The 17745-nt window shown below is 46.0% G+C and overlaps 1 protein-coding gene across 1 annotated transcript in view; it reads left to right on the forward strand.

Moving 5' to 3' along the window:
- Window positions 1-17745, forward strand: part of TMIE (transmembrane inner ear) — a 62568-nt gene that overhangs the window by 35546 nt on the left and 9277 nt on the right. The window contains exon 3 of the mRNA XM_048837366.2: window positions 16870-17019. Within this exon, the coding sequence (XP_048693323.2) occupies window positions 16870-17019 (150 nt within the window). The remainder of the gene's footprint in view (window positions 1-16869; window positions 17020-17745) is intronic.

Consider the following 17745-nt stretch of genomic DNA (forward strand, 5'->3'; position numbering starts at 1 on the left):
AGGATATCAGCACATTCAGCGGTGGTTGGGAACCACAGTAATAAGATACAGGGCTATTTTGATCTATCTTCTGGCCTGTCTAAATTGGGAGACATCACACTGAAGTTCCTGTGGTTACATTGGTGTAAAAGTAGTGAGAGATCAAAATGGGACTCATGTTTATTATAACTGAACACATATGTTCCCAGGGATCAGCTACTATTTAACAGGCATTAACAAAGCTATTACAGTTAAATTGCGCGGACAGTTAATTCAGTTCCAGGATGCTTCATCTGAAGCGTTATGGCTTTAATTTACCACCTTGCTGCTGGCATTGAAGTATAAATGCCAGGCAGGAGATTTACACCATTAAAAAAGCGGTACTTTTTGGAAGGCGAAAACGGCTAGGCCAGATGTTTCCGCCAGTGTGCAGAATTCCATTGAGCCATGAAGAACGGAGAATGGCTTAAGGATGTTTTCCACGGTGCTTGGTAATGGAGATTTTATATATTCAAATGCTGACGCAGCAGCAGCAGAAAAAGTCTTGCTAAATTAAAGTACACTGGAACAGTTGAAAGTACTAGAGGACAGAAAGTAGTGACTCACCGCTCGTGAGTATCTGCAGCTGCGTGCGCACTCTTGCCTTCTGCTGGGTGGAATGTTCGACATGCTCAAATGGGTGTGTTTCACTATGTGTAGGCTGGAGGCCTGCAACAGGGATATAAATGCAAATACCAGTGATGCGAAGGGCGGTGCTCAGACAGATTTGCAGAAGTGCCTAGGAAATGTAACCTGTGTGCTGGCCCTGGTTTGCTTTCATTCTCCATTTGCTCAAGTCATCGAGGACGGTGGGTTTTTATTTGATTGGAGCCGAGTTCTATTCTGATTGACCCACGGGTGCAGTTTAGCAGAGGGACACAGCTTATGTATGAATGGTAACTTGTGCACAGCAGCAGAACAAGGTCCATATACCACTTAAGGCCCATTGACATGTGTCAAGGCTGATTCCCCACTCTGGCACTTCGACTGCAGAAGGTGGGGGCCCGCAAGGATTCTAAAAATTAATACTGGCCACTCCAGGCTGGTATTAAACTCTCAAGTTTACAGCTTCTCTCTGACCTTGGCTTGGTAAATACTGCCACCGTCTAAGTGCAAACCCCACCCCCGTTTTGAGAACCCAGGAAGGAGCACTTGGTAATTCCTTCTTGTGGGGTACCCTCAAGCCCCGCTCTCCCCCGGGAAGAGCTGAGAAAGAAAACAAAGGAAATCCGCTGTTGCCACCAGCTAATTAAACAACGTGCACAAACCTCTTAGGACACAAAAAACCCAATCCTGTTCTTAAAAAAGGTCAATTTATATTAAAAACAAAAAGATAGAAAATACATCTGGAACTTAGGGTATTGCTAGATTTAAAAAGAGCAAATATAATAATTAAACCTCAAGAATGGTTTTCTTGAGGTGCAGCTTAAAGGTTACAAGCAAAACAAGTTAGCACAGAAGAATCCATGAGCCTTACAGAAATAAAAGAAATAACCCTCATCGCGTCGTCCTAGACATTCCCTGATCTCCTTTCATATCTGGGGTTCCAGATAAGTAGTTTCGAGGTATGATTTGATGATTTTTCATACCTGTTTTTAAAAGCTTCTTACAGCATTGCTGCTCTGTGTCTCCTCTCTCCGGAGAGCAACAACAGACAGACAAAGGAAAAGTTTTTTCCCAATTTTAAAAAGTTCTAGCCCTCCCATAGGCTCTTTTGGTCAGGTGCCCACTCCTTCCTTTTACCTATGGGCTTTTTTAACCCTTTACAGGTAAAGCAAGTAGAGAACAGCTACTAACAGGGGTTTTGTAGCTAACTGGCTGGGCGGGTGTCCATAAAAATGAGCTACCCTCCCCCACTTCATTTATCACAACAGGTGTAGGCATTGTGTTGGCCTGCCGACAGGGGTGAATTTCACTTTGTGGGCCAGATCCTCAGATGGTGTAAATCAGTTTAGCTAACAGAGCTAATTTATACCAGCTGAGGATCTTGTCCTAGGTAAGTATGGGACCACAATCATTTACAAGAAGTCAGTTTGGTTGGGATAGACGTGGGTGCGACTGGATCTGGGTCTGGTTCCGATCTTCCCCAGGCTGGTGAGCGTTTGGGCCCAGGATTTTTGCCCCATCTCGAGTTTATAGTGTTAGTTATTAGCAACTTTTAAAAAATAATTCAAATAAGTCTCAAACAAGCTGACGGCTTTGCATGATAAGCGCCTAGTTGCTAGCTCTGTCAGCTATGTGCATTTTTCCTGATAGCCAAACGATCCTAGTTAGATCCTGCATCATAATGTTACTGTGTTTGTGCCTCAGCACGAGCACATCATAATATCCATGCAATGCCATCGAGTAGCGATGCAACATCACAGGACCCATCTTCAACAGAGGACTCTGATCCTCTTGGGATGCAGGACAAACTGATGAAAATTCAGGAATAGTAGTAAACTCCCTGGCAAAATAATGCATGTGAGTTAGGAGACATAAAACCAAGCGCCTTGCAAATAAAAAGAACAGGAGGACTTGTGGCACCTTAGAGACTAACCAATTTATTTGAGCATAAGCTGCATCCGATGAAGTAGCTCACGAAAGCTTATGCTCAAATAAATTTGTTAGTCTCTAAGGTGCCACAAGTCCTCCTTTTCTTTTTGCGAATACAGACTAACATGGCTGCTACTCTGAAACCTTGCAAATAAAGTAACTGCTTGTTTCCTGTTTGCTTCAGCTACCCAGGGCAGCTAAGTCATCCTCAGCATGAAACAAGGTCTTGTTTTGCAGTGTTCTTTTTACCTAGATCCATAGATTCCAAAGCCAGAAGGGACCATTGTGATCATATAGTCTGACCTTCTGTATAACACAAGACATAGAATTTCCCTAAAATAATTCCTATTGCATATTTAAAGTCTGTCTGCCTACAACTGCTCAGTGAACTGGATTCTAGATCAAACTTTCTTCTTTAATAAGCTGGGATCAGTTTTTTATTTTGCAACTTTGTTGTAGATTTTGAAACTAGAATTTAACATCATGATTGTTCTTTTCCCAGTTAAAAGCATATGATAAATAATATAGCCAATACATTTGAATGCTGTCACTTATTTATTATTATAGTTGCACTTGCAAGTTGTAATAGATAGTTGACATTTTTCCGGTGGAAAGATTTCCTGATGAAAAAATACAGTTTTGTCCCAATGCTGAAATTTTCCCAGGAAAATGTCCAGTCTGATAAAAACAAATATTTCCCAGTGTGAAACGTGGAAGTGAAAATTCTCATTTCATTTCAATTTAAACTGATTTTTGTTTCTTCTGTGGTGTGAAAAATACCAAAACACCATTCTAAATCAAAACTAAATTAATTCACTTTGTTTCCAAAACACTTATTCCAAATGAAAATTATCCTGTCAAATCAGTTTGAAACTTCCCATGGGAAAAACAGCATTTTCCAGCTGACATATGGAGCAAAGACTTATTACAAATTTCTGGCCAGAAATGTTTTGGTTTTCTGATCTGTTCTGGCCGCAGTTGAGATCAGGGCCCCATCATACTGGATGCTGAACAGTCTGTGAGAGGCAGTTTCGCCCGCCTGGAAGAATTTACAATCTAAACAGATAAGTTGAACAAAGGGCGGAAAAAAGGATGTTTTATTATCTAAACCCAGATACAGAGAGATAGCAGACTGGAATCAAATAAACAAAATCTATCCCAAAACATCGCTCAAACACATGAAACATACCAAAACATTTTTAGGTTCAAAGAGTTTGGGTGACATCTCTTGTTTTCCTTTTGTCACAATATATGGAATCTAGTCTCCATGGAGTTTACTTCCACTTCTCACATGATGATCTACAGAATCACAGTCCTGCTTAACACAGGAGGCATTTATTAAAGAAAAAAATAACAAACTGTAGATACAAACAGGCTTCTACACAGCTTGAGTTCCAGCTTTTGTTTACCAAGGTCCACACACCCTGTTGGGAACTCAGTATGCCACAGAGAGACATCTAGGGGGTGAATCATATACTGCAAATAAGTACAACAGGACAGTTTTGACCAACCCAGAAGCAGTGCTGCCGCAATGCCCTGACTGTGCTTTACAAAAGAAGAATCGATATTGTCTCTACTTTGTACATCGGGCAGTACAGAGTGCGGACATACATTGACCAAGGTCACACAATGAATCCGTGCCAGCACAGGAAACAGAACAGATCGCCTGACTCCCAGACCATCTACTTTAACTGGTTGCATTCCCTTCTTGCCTGGAAATTAACATGTTAATTTGAATGCAAGATATTCATTAAACTAATTCTGTATACAACTATCATTTTGGTTACCCCTAAGGACTGAAGCTGAGTACATACCCAGGGTCTTCGGTGGCTAACTGAGCATATAAGCCTCTACCACTTCAGATAAAAGACTAAATCTGCTAGTTCATTCATGTGCTCAGTGGATCAGCGTTGGAAGGGGATGCAAAATCTACTGCATCCAAGGGCACAAACAATTCCAAAAGGGGCATGGAGGAGGCGAGCCTGCGACCCCCTCCCCATGCACACACCAGTTCCCAAAGTCGGGTAGGTATGGTAACAGGAATGGGCCGTACCACTCCCTGGGTATGTCTACACTGCAATCAAGAGACATGAGTGCAACAGGTGCGGACACACCTGACTTAGCGTTCAAGCTGGCTCTCTAAAATTAGAAGGGAAGCTGCTGCATCAGAGGCTAGCCACCCAAGACCCTGGGTATGTGCTCAAGCACCTAGGCCGTGCTGCTGTGGCTTCACTGACATGATTATTCCAGCGAGCTAGGTCCAAACTAGTTTGTGATGTACCCTGCACTCTCAGAGGACTGTCTCTTCTCTGTGTGGGCTTTTGCCTGTCTGGCATAGCCTGGCCTTTAAGTGAGACACAGCTATGATCCACGATGAGAAAGGATAGTCCAGCAGCCTGGGTGTTATGCACGAAAGCTCATGCTCAAATAAATTGGTTAGTCTCTAAGGTGCTACAAGTACTCCTTTTCTTTTTGCGAATACAGACTAACACGGCTGTTACTCTGAAACCTGTAGAAAACCTGTGATCAATTCCCTACTCTGTCATTCTTAGTGTGATTTCTAAGAAGGGCCAGATTTTTAAAGGTGCAGAGAAGAGCCACATGGGATTTTCAGAAGACCCTGTCTGTATCTCAGTTCCCATCTGTTAAATGGGGAAACCACTTCTCTCTCTCATTATCTACTGTGAGGTGCTCCGATGCAAATTTCAAATGTCAAAGTGCCTTAAAGTGCCTTAAATAGATGTAATTTACCAGGCAGCCCATGGGTATGTACACATCTTCATGTGAATGTAATGAACGAGGAACCTGGGTCTTTCAACAAGATCTTTAAATAAGATTGCTGCCCTTAACTTGCTTGAATAAATCTGCATTAATTGCTAGCGTTATTAGCAACAGAATTGCTTCTTAATTGATTCAGGGCAGCACAATCTACTTTGCTAAACATTAGTTAAATGCTCCATTGATTGTCTACAGCTTGGAGGGGGAAGAAACCCTGAGGTGTATTTCAGTCACTTAATTTAGTTAATTAGTGGAACTGCTTAGTTTTCATTCATATGCTAGTTACTAAATTATAACAAATGCTGCCTAGCAGGGAGTCTTCATTTACACGCTTCCCTACCCCTAATAAATCTGATTCCCTTTTCACTTATTGGTAAATCAGGAGTAACTCCATTGCAATTGAGGGGTTAAACCAGTGTGAGAAGAGAATAGGGCCCAATAAGTTAAGGGGTGACTTGATCACAGTCTGTAAGCACTTATGTGGGAAACAAATGCTTGATAATGGCCACTTCAATCTAGCGGACAAAGATCTAACACAATCCAATGGCTGGAATTTGAATCCAGATGAATTTGGACAGGAAATCAGGTGTACATTTTTAACAATGAGGGTAATTAACCATTGGAGCAATTTACCAAGTGTGGTGGATTCTCCATCAAGGGCAATTTTTAAATCAATTGGATTTTTATAAAAAGATCTGCTCTTATTCAAAAAGGTGAGGGGGAGGGGAACAGTCTACGATCGGTGTTATACAGGAGTCGATAGCTGATTGGTTTTCTTAAAGTTCCAGCTCCTGGAGTCACGTGAATACATGAGAGTCTCAGGTCTCATTTAAAAAGAATCACAGTGGTCCCTTCTGGACTTGGAATATACAAAAGTAATTGATGTCATAAATGCACATGAAGATTTCACAGAGGCACTTTTAGTCTCTGTTATTTTAGAACATTAGCTGCTAATCAGCTCAGCTCTCTGAAACGCCTTGTTTCCCTTAGTGTTTGCAGATCCCCAGGAATTGCCTATAACAGAAATTAGGGGTAAGCCAACAGGTTCAAAAACAATTCTATACCCTCTGCCCCAATGCCAGGAGCTCAGATAGTTTGGCGATGACAGTGTTGCTAATCCCCAGTGTTAAAAAAAGAACCATGAGACTGGCCCTCAGAAAATCATGAGATTTAAAATAAGTTAAATGAATGTTGGGTTCTTTTTGTCTGCCTTCTGCTTATTGAGATTTCAGGCAGTCATGTTTTCAAGCTTTTTCTCTGCAGCTATGAGGCCCATACACTTCTTTTTAAATGAGACCTGAGAGTCTCGTGTAATCACGTGACTCCAGGCCCTGGAACTTTAAGGAAAAGCATCAGCTATTGTGAGACTCACAATACAATTGTAGGCCCTGGCAATGCTGGGGGAGGTGAGAACCTGAATAGAACTGAATCTCTAGCTGAATTTGAAGTAGACTTTATGAAAAATATTCTGAAGTGGTAGAACCCTGGGATGTTTCTTGCCCCATCTCTGGTGCGAAAGCCTGGCTCCACAAACGTCAAGGGGAGTTTTGCCATTGACTTCTTAGGGCCAGGATTTTAACCCCAGCCCCTGGCAATGGAACCCACCAGACAGGTTGTTCCTGCCATCCTGCACTTCCCATTCTCAGGACGCTTCTGGGATTGGAAGCAGGAATATCCTTGACAAAGCCTGTACTTCAAAGATTCCTGACCCAGTTCTACAGATAAAAGAGGTTCAGATCATAGGGACAATATTTGCTGGCTTCTACCCATTGCTGTCTTGTCTGTCTAGACTGTCATCTCTTCAGGATAGGACTGTCTCTTACTGTGGCTTTGCAGCACCTAGCACAAGACAGCCCTGATCTCACTTATGATGCTACTGCCATATGCATAATAACGAACAACTTAGCTTCAGAGTACCAAAAACCCCCTGAGCCCCAAAATGTTTTGAGGTTCTCCCATGACTCGCAAACATGCTCTCAAATGTTCATTTCATACGCCTAGCATCTTGTGATCTTTCTTGCTTGACTAAAAAAGCATGAACAGTGGAGAGAACTTAGAATCCCCATCGTTGCATCTGGGCTGTATTGTACGAGGACGGAAGAACTCAGACCAGGATGGCAATGGTGTGGGCCAAATTCATCACTGGTTGTAACTCCACTGGCTTCGCCAGAGTTGCAAGAGGGGTGGATTCGGTACCATTCTTGGGACAGTGAGTGGTGAGCGTTGAAGAGTTCTCTCTCCAGCAGGGGGAGCTAGAAACCAGTTCTCAACCAGCAGGCTGGACCGGGATACGAATGGTCAGCGGGTGGATGGTGCTTACCTGCGGAGAGCTACAGAATCACGGTGGGGATCCAGGCAGGGCCGGTTTGCCCCTTCCCCCTGCTACTGCCTCCATCCCTCACCTATCGCAGAGCAGCAACTCGGTCATGCCCCTGCCTACCCAACAGCACTTTCCAACCCACCGAGCTCCACGCTGTGCAGCCATGGGGCAAAAGAGAAGGCAGGGAGAAACCCCACCCAACAGCACCTGGCCCCCACTTCTCTAGCTCCCCAGTCCACAGCACCACTAACCCCTGTACTTCAACGGCTCTCCACCCCAAGAGCTCTAACCTCGCCTGTCCTATAAGTCACCCAGCAGAATCTGCCCCCCCCCACACTTTTTTTTTACCCAAAACAAGGCTGAAAACAAATTATCCCGCGATGAACCAAGTCCCACCATCCTTTGTGCTCACAGTGGATTGTGGGATTTGGGTCATGAAATGATGTCATTTCAGCCCCGCGGTGGGTTGCTGACCCCAAGAGACTGAGAGGTGCGGAGCTAAGAAGAGCTGCATGCCCATGGTAAGAAATCACATTGGATTCATGGGGAAGCCGCTGTGGGGCAGAGAGTCCAGCTAGTCAGCCCCCTGGACCTCTTTAACCCTTCCCAGGCGAAGCTCGCTGCTCAGACACATTCTGTCCAAGCATCAGCAGTAACTGGAATAAAGATATTCCTCCGTTAAACCTTAAGTGGCCATTATATTATTTCCCATCATTCTGCATTTGTACCATGGGAGGAGCTAGAGGTCCCTCTGCTGGACGCTGTACAGCGTAAATGCCCCAGAAGTGGTTGCAGGCTAAGAGACATGATGTAACAGGTGGATGAGATACACAAGAGTGCGGGGGGGGGGGGGGGAGGGGGGATGTGTGTGCAATTCTTAGTCAATCAGGGGCACCCATCGAATCCTGCATTTGCCCCCCCATGATCAGGTTGAAGTTTGCCAGCTGCATTCCAGAAGAGGGGCGTTTGAGGAGGGACTTGAAGGAGGACAAGGAGGTGTCTTTGGAGATTTTGATAGGGAGTTTTCCCCCCATGCTGGGGCCAGAGGGAGAGTATTTTGGGCCTGAATTTCATAGATTATAAAGGCAGAAGGCATGGGCGGTGGGTGTAATAGGCCTGGGGAGGCTAAGCCTCTCCAAACCCAGGCCGTGGCCCTGCCCTCGCTTCCCCTCTCCCCCAAAACCAGCAGGGGCTCAGCTTGGGGCTTGGCAGGCTAGAAGCCCTGGGCGTCTGGGGCCGGCTTGTGGCCCAGGGCTCAGAGCAGTGGGGTGGGCAGGCCGCTGCTCGGGATGGATGAGGCTGGTGGCCTGGGACTTGAGGAGGCCAGCGTGGCTGAGGGGGGGCCAACCAGCAACCTGGGGCTTGGGGTGACTGAGGCGGGTAGGCTGGGGCTCCTCTGGCTGTGCGGCTGGGGAGACCTCAGGGCTCTGGAGAGAGAGGGGGGCTGAAGGGGTGGGCCTCAGGCCGAAGAGTCAGGGCTGGGCGGGCAGGCCTCCCCAACGGGGGGGGGGTTCATGCCCTGCCCTTGGCAGAAGGGTCACTGTAATCATCTCATCTGACCTCCTGTGTAACATCCCCTGAATTAAATTCCTGTTGGAACTAGAGCATAGCTTTCAGGGGAAAAAAGAGTCCAATCTTAATTTAAAAATTAGTTTCCATGGAGCATCCACCATTTCAGCTGATCATTTTTTGTGGAGTCCTAAATCAGGCCCTCCCACGATTTGTCGCACTGCACTATGAGTAATCTTTCCCCTTTGAAGTCTTTGTCTCTTTAGAAATAACTAAACAAGTTAAGATTCAGGAAGGAGCAAATGCGTTCGTGAATCCCATCAATTCCCTTGCCCAAATCTTCTCGGATTTCGATAAGGAAAGCAAAGCGTGTCAGTCATTTTAGCTCCTTTGTTGTAATACATGCTTTTGGGGGACCTGTGTTTAAATCCATATTTAATAAAGGAACACAAAGTAGCTTGTTGTAAAAATTACACTTCCCTTTCCCAGCCTCCCAGCAGTGAAAAGTGATTTAGCTCTTTGATGGTTTGAGAGCTGAACATAGAAAGAAAACATCAAAAGCGGGATCAGAGCTGATTGTTAATTTAAAAGGGAGATGTTTTTTCAGAGGAGGTGGCTGCCTTCAACTGTGTGTGTCCGGGAACTGGAAAAGATGGTTTTCAGAAGCCGAATAGCAAAGAAGCCAGCAGGATGTTAATGCAAAGATAAGGAAGAGATTTAAATTGCGCACGGAGGGGAGAATATTTATTATTTACAGCAGTGGTTCTCAACCAGGGGTCTGGGCCAAAAGCAGGTTTCTGGAGGGGGGTGCGCCAAGCAGGACCAGCATTAGACTCCCTAGGGGCACAGGGCAGAAAGCCAAAATCCCACCACATGGGGCTGAAGTTCGAGGCTATGAGCCCTACCATCCGGGGCTGAAGCTGAAGCCTGAGCAATGTAGCTATGTGGGGGCCCCTGTGGCATGGGGCCCCAGGCAATTGCCCGGGTTGCTACCCCCTAACGCTGGCCCTGGCTTTTATATGCAGAAAACAAATTATTGTGGCACAGATGGGCTGTGGCATTTTTATAGCATGTGGGTGGGTTGGGTGGGGGGGCTCAGAAAGTAAAAGGTCGAGAACCCCTGATTTGCAAGGTGTCACCAGTTAGTCGCTGGCAGGCCGGGATCTTCCCACAGCACAGGAGACAGGGAAAAGGAGGATAGACCAGTTCTTAAGACCATGTGGGTATTTATTTCACTAGCACTTGCATTCACTCCCACAGCCCCGTAAGTGTTCAGTGTGCTCGAAGTCTGTTCCCTTCAGAGGAGCCCCTTGTCTCTATGTAGGCAAGCCATGGCCTGGGTGGGCCCAAAGTCCAGATCCAGTCCCTTCTTTCCAGACTCTGCCATGCTTCACGGTGCCACCACAGTCTGACCTGGTGCTGCCTTGAGCAGCCCCCTCACCAGGGCCATTTCTCTCTCCTCTCCCTCACACTGCTTTACTGGCACACCTTTCCCCGGTGCCATCTGCCCTCCAAGTCAGAGGAGCCTGTATTTTATAGGGCCACAGACTCCTCCCCCTCCCAGCATGCTTTGCTGAAAGCATATTAATAGCCAGGGCTCCCTTCCCCAGCTCTATCAGAGGATGAAACCAGCTGGATTGTGCCAGAGCCAGGTAGGCACAAGGCTACTTCCTGCTAAGTCTGGCTTCTCAAAGGCTATTTTTTCCTTCTTCCACTGTGATAGTTACTTTGTCACTCCAGGGCTCTGTGCCGTTCCCTTCCTTTTCCTGATGCTAGAGCAGATCAGTTTCATGAAGCTATAAAGGTCTATATGATGCCCTATTACAGAGTTAAATTTTGGGGTGAGGGAGGTGAGACAGACATGTTATTTCAGCCTCCACCCACTGCATAAGCACCACCTACTTGAGACAGAGGCCTCTCAGTTGCCTGCAAATGTTAAAACTATGATCACAAGGGCTTCAATCCCCTTTGGTGGAATTTTTCTACATCCATGTTGTTCCCTCCAGATGTGGCTTCTCCTTGGTGGGGTTCAGCTGATCCTCTGGGCTCAACTCCTCTCCCCTCATTGGGGCTTGGATGTTCTGCCAGGCTTTTTGGAATTAGCTTCTTCATGGCTGGTTTAAAAGAAACTAAATGGTAGCTTTCTTCTAAGTAGCCTCTGCTCAGGATATCAAAATGAGCTGTCACTCACATTACTAGGTGCAACTCTCCAGAATCTGAACCTCTCCTTTCTCACCTGCTTTGATCTCCACAGAAAGAGTGAGCAATGTTGATGTTTAAATTGTCATCATTGAACATCCATGTCCAAAAAACCATGGAGATGAATGGGGGAGCTGACACCTGTCCGAGCTCTTGTCTCAGGCTCTCTGCAAACTCAGGCAGGCATTACCGCAAGAGTTCATATTTTGAAGGTTTCCTGCCCAATCATAAGGGTCAGAGACTTACTTTAAAAAAAAAATGAAAGCTGAAATTCTGAAGAATAAGATGGGAGATTGAAAGAGGTAACGGCACATCCTACTGCTCTGTAAGTCAGTGAGGAATCACCAACCTTGCTTTATTAACCCAAAAGGATCCAACTAAATGCACAGTGTCTCGAACTACTCTCAACCACCCAGTCAGGATCTTACCCAGCCATCATCTTCCCCCATAATAAGCTGAAGCTATTAATAATATAGTTCAAAAGGTGGTCACATGACCTCTGGGGTGGGGGGGAGTTGTAGGTCCTCCCCAAGCAACTACAGAATGCCAGCTCTTAAAGGGCCCAAGAGCTGTAACAGGTGCACGGAGGTTCATACCTGTGCCCTAAAGCCCTGTTATGTGGCCCAGCACTCGTCCTGCCCAATTGTGGGAACAGAAACAACAAAAGGTTAAAAAGCTGACATAAAGAAAGAATATAAAACCTTGCATTGTAAGATATTATCAGGCCTATGGGGAAATGATACAATCTCCTACACAGACAGAGGACTATATACTGCATTAACTAATAGCTTACATTTCCAGGTGATCTTCACAGTGAAAAAGGTTGGAAACTTTCCATTCCAAGTGGACATTAACATTGGCATTTAGAGAGTCCCAGAATGCTTTGCATTGATTTCTTGTGTGATGGTGGAACAGCAAGATATGCAGGAAATGCAATTACATCATACTGGTTGGAAGGGAGCAAGCCATAAAATAAATGCTAGTTAGAGCAGAAATTGTCCTGAAATGCACCCAACCCCTTCCTAATAAGCAGCCCAGGCTCTCACTCTTATTAAGATAGAAAACTGATCACACAAAGTCCAAAGTGAAAAGAGGCGGAGTACACCATGTGTAATTACTTCCTCTGAGCAATGAAGAAATACAGAAATCATCTCAGCAAGTTCGCAGATGACACTAAACTGGGAGGAGAGGCAGATACGCTGGAGGGTAGGGATAGGATACAGAGGGACCTGGACAAATTGGAGGATTGGGCCAAAAGAAATCTGATGAGGTTCAACAAGGACAAGTGCAGAGTCCTGCACTTAGGATGGAAGAATCCCATGCACCGCTACAGACTAGGGACCGAATGGCTAGGCAGCAGTTCTGCAGAAAAGGACCTAGGGGTTACAGTGAATGAGAAGCTGGATATGAGTCAACAGTGTGCCCTTGTTGCCAAGAAGGCTAATGGCATTTTGGGCTGCATAAGTAGGAGCATTGCCAGCAGATCGAGGGACGTGATCGTTCCCCTCTATTCGACACTGGTGAGACCTCATCTGGAGTACTGTGTCCAGTTTTGGGCCCCACACTACAAGAAGGATGTGGAAAAATTGGAAAGAGTCCAGTGGAGGGCAACAAAAATGAGTAGGGGGCTGGACCACATGACTTATGAGGAGAGTGGGAACTGGGGATGTTTAGTCTTCAGAAGAGAAGAATGAGCAGGGGATTTGATAGCTGCTTATCAAAGGGGGTTCCAAAGAGGATGGATCTAGACTGTTCTCAGTGGTACCAGATTACAGAACAAGGAGTAATGGTCTCAAGTTGCAGTGGGGGAAGTCTGAGTTGGATATTAGGAAACACTATTTCACTAGGAGGGTGGGGAAGCATGGAATGGGTTACCTAGGGAGGTGGTGGAATCTCCTTCCTTAGAGGTTTTTAAGGTCAAGCTTGACAAAGCCCTGGCTGGGATGATTTAGTTGGGGATTGGTCCTGTTTTGAGCAGGGGGTTGGACTAGATGACCTCCTGAGGTCCCTTCTAACCCTGATCTTCTATGATTCTATGATTCTTGCTGCGGTGCTCTGATGTACCTGGTCCCAGATTTTATTCACCTGCCTATTCCTCCTTTTACAGCTAATAATAATGGTAATATTTAACATCCACCCCAGCATGTGGCATCATCACGGGACTCAATCCTCAGTTGCGACTGGTGCTCAGCAGAGCTTGGGTTGGGGGACTTTTTGTTACCTTCCCACACACATACCCACCCCTGGGGCTGGGCTGGAGTCAGTTCAGTTCAGTCCTCAGCACAATACACTCATGTCCCACTGCAATGGCTTCCAAGGGGCTATTCCTCCTGCTCTGATTAACAAAATGGGTCCCAAAATGTTTTGCAATGTCCTGTGTGAGCTGATATGCAGGATTTGAATTGTGGTACAGTGGTACAGCATTGTGCCTGGAGGGCTGTATGAAGTTTGCACGCACCTTCCTCTTACAGCCATCCGTAGCCAGGCTGCAGTGTGGTCTAGTTGCTAGTGAACTGGGGTGGGGTGCAGAAGACCTGGGTTCTATATCTGACTCTGTGACCTTAGGCAAGGCTCTGTGCCTCAGTTTACCCATCTGTAAAATGGGGGTAATGATACTGCCCTTCTTGATAAAGTGCTATGAATGAAAAGGCGAGATAATTACTAGGTATTCTTATAAACCATCACCTGGGACTAAGAGAAAAGAAAAGGAGTACTTATGGCACCTTAGAGACTACCCAATTTATTTGAGCATAAGCTTTCGTGAGCTATAGCTCACTTCATCAGATGCATACTGAATCCTTTATAGCAACAAATCATGAACTAAAGAACTAGGGTCCAGCTCCTCAAGGGTGTTGGTAACTCTCATTGATTTCCCTAGTTCCAGGGTCCCGGGCCAAACACCACTATGTTAATGAGAGGCTTTTCATTGATTACAAAGGGCTTTGGATCGGGCCCTAAGCCCTCTGCTTGGGAGCTGTAGCAGAGCCTGTGGGTAAGGCACCAAGTGAACTGCACATCCTACACTGAACGATGTGTTACAGTCACCCGTGTGCTTGGTAGGTGTGGTCAGTGACCTACCCACCAGTCAGCAACATCATCCTAGCAATAAAGCCACAAGGACACATTCCCGTCTCTCATCTTAAGATGAGCAAAGCTCAGTTACCTGCAGTTTATGCTGGACAGCACAAAAGGGCAAAGGATAAAAGCATCTAGATAACTGCCCCCACTTAGAGCCAGCAAAATGCTTTATAGTCCCTAATGCTTACCTGCAATTAACCTTTGCTTCTGTTTTCTCCTTCCCTTGGGACTTTCCAGTGACCCTTGATGATAGTGAGATTCCATTATGATTTCTCTTCCGGTAATTGTTTAAAGGGATGGATAGTTTCTGCAACACACCCCAGAAGGGGGATCAGTTGCTCTGGTTTCACTGACAGCCCAACACAGATGGCGATGAAAGCCCTGGAAATGATCACATTCCCCTGCTCTGTTCGGTGAAATAAAGGAGTGTCCCTCTGGAACCCTTTACTTTTTGTCAAAGTGACACCTCCCTGCTCAGGGGAGGCCAGACTGATGGAGCACAAACTCTTCCCCGGGGGTGAAATTCACCTTTGCAAAAAGCCTGAGAACTACCCAAGTCTGGTTTTGAAGGTTTAAGGGGGACATATGTGATGCCAAGGTACTTTCCTGGCCCTCTGCACAGGGATAAATTTCACCCATAGTGAATGAGAAGCACCAGGCAGCTGATGGAGAGGGGAATGGAGTCTCACTCCTTGCTTTCCCCCATCTCCCCAGGTTAGCATGAAGGGCCTGATTGTGAACCCCCAGTAGCATAATTCCATTGATCCTGCTCCTCCAGTGCTGAGGAAGGTAGCATAGAATCAGAGGATCTCAGGGTTGGAAGGGACCTCAGGAGGTCATCTAGTCCAACCCCCTGCTCAAAGCAGGACCCACCCCCAATTTTTTTTTGCCCCAGATCCCTAAATGGCCCCCTCAAGGATTGAACTCAACCCTGGGTTTAGCAGGCCAGTGCTCAAATCACTGAGCTAAAGGTAAATCGGATGCTCCTATTGACTCTCATAACATAAGGGGGCATCCAATTAAAATGAAAGGCAGCAAATTTAAAACGGAGCAAAGGGAATCCTTTTATACGCAGCACATGGAATTCATTGCCACAAGATGTCATTGAAGCCAAGAGCACAGCAGGAGTCAGAAAAGGACTGGATGTTTGGGCACTGCAAACGGCCAGAGTTACATTAGAAAGGGTTCAGGAAAAGAAACTCAGACGATTCAAAGGGATACAAACCCTCATGCTTCTGGGTATAAACTAATTGGAGTCCAGCATAAACTGCAGGTAACTGAGCTTTGCTCATCTTAAGATGAGAGACGGGAATGTGTCCTTGTGGCTTTATTGCTAGGATGATGTTGCTGACTGGTGGGTAGGTCACTGACCACACTAATTGGACAGTTCCCAATTCATTAGGAGGGAACTGTCCCTGTGGGCATGGTATTTTATAATTGCCTACTTTGGTGCTTTTTGCACTTTCCTCTGAAGCAGCTGATGCTGGCCACTGTCAGAGATAAAGCACAGGGCTAGGTAGACCATGGGTCTGATCAAATATGGAAATTCCCTTATTCTAGGCAATTATACACTAGAGAGAAATTCTGGAGTCCTAGAGACTAGAGAAAAATTCTTATCAGATGTAAAGACCCGGGCCCAAATTGTGAACTGGTGTCAATCAGCATAGCTCAAGGTGTGGTCCTCTTCAACCACCCGTCAGCTTGCCTGTCTTCTAGATGCCTTTTATGGTCGCTTTTGCCAACACAGGAGAGGACGATGGAATCTGGTTGGCATAATGAGTGGTCAGCGATTACAGTCGTTAGTCACTCTCTCATCACCGACCCAACCAAGACCTGCCAAGACACCCGTGGCCATGCCTGAACCAGTTTCGAACAGGACAGAGCAATTGTGTGGCCAATCTCTTCAAAGAGGTTTTCTCTAACGCTCTATGATGCAGCTGCGGTCAACTTCAGACTATGTCGTGTCTCCTTGATGAGTGCCCACTGACTTAGTTTGACGGTGGGCTATGGGCTCTCCACCTGGCTGGGAACACTGCGCATATGCTGAGAGAGAGTGGTTAGAGCAGCGGGCTGGGGGTCAAGAGATTTGAGTTCACTTCTAGGCTCTGCTACAAACTCCCTGTGTGGTTTTTGGGCAAGTCACGTAGTCTGCCTTGTTCCTTGTGAAATGGGGATCCTACTAACCTAGCTCACGGGGAGCTTGTGAGGGTAAAATCAGTTGAGCGTTGTGGTGATCTCAGATTCTGTGGTGATGAAGGGGGGATAAAGAACCTAGACAGACGATTCTAGTGAAGTCAATGGGGCCGGATTCCCAACTGACATAGCTGCACTAAGATCTGCATTCTCGCACTAATGTCTGTTGGCTGTGATCTGGTGAACCCTTTACTTGTGCTAGCAAACTTAACTGAGACCAGCTCTCTCCTCTCTCCCAGTTATAACCCTGTGCTGTATCTTCAAGTGCCGGATTCCACGGACAAAGAAAGAGATTGAGGCCCGGTATGCACAACGGCAGGCAGCCAAGACCTATGCAGACAAACTGGAGACCGTACCACCACTCAGCGAGCTGACGGAGATCCCTGGAGGTACACCCACACCCCCGTCTCTTCTCCCAGGTTTCTTTGTGCATGCACAAAGCGCCAGATTGTCCGCGGGCACAAATCTGTGTTGCTCCAGAGAGTTCAATGGCAATCTGCACCCATGGAAAATCCGGCCCCGTAATTTACTGTGCAAAGCTCCTCTGCTTTGCTTGCACTCTTTGTGTCGTTTAACTTTCGTGACAGAAAGCACTATCGCTAAGATGAAAAGGCCAGATCCGCAGCTGGTGTCAATCCGCAGAGCTCCATTGAAGGCAGTTAGCTCAGATCCGCAGCTGGTGTCAATGAGCACAGCTCTACTGAAATCAACAATTTAACGTAACTGAGGATCCGGCCCCATTCCTTTTCCATTCTAAAGGCCACATTCTGAGATGAAGCCCAAGGGGTAGCAAATGAGTTTCACCTTTTTGTTTTGAAATGGCACTTCATCTAGAAATTTTGCTTTTATTTTTTTTCCCAAAAAGGGTGGGTAAAATACCGGAGAAAGACTCAAAAGAAAAAGAAAAACTGGGAAAAAAGTTCATTTGGGGTTGAGCAAAGCATTTTGTTTGACCCAAAATGAATTTTTAGGGGGGCGGGGTTCAGCCTCCGAACTGAAAAATCAATTATTCACTCAGCTCTATTAACATTTCCGCTGCCCCTTAAATGGCCTGCCAGTCCAGACTGCCAAGTGCATCTCTGTCACTGTGATCTTGTCATGGTTTCTTCTCCTGT

This window comes from Caretta caretta, chromosome 2, assembly GCF_965140235.1.
Source record: "Caretta caretta isolate rCarCar2 chromosome 2, rCarCar1.hap1, whole genome shotgun sequence".
Lineage (NCBI taxonomy): Eukaryota > Metazoa > Chordata > Testudines > Cheloniidae > Caretta > Caretta caretta.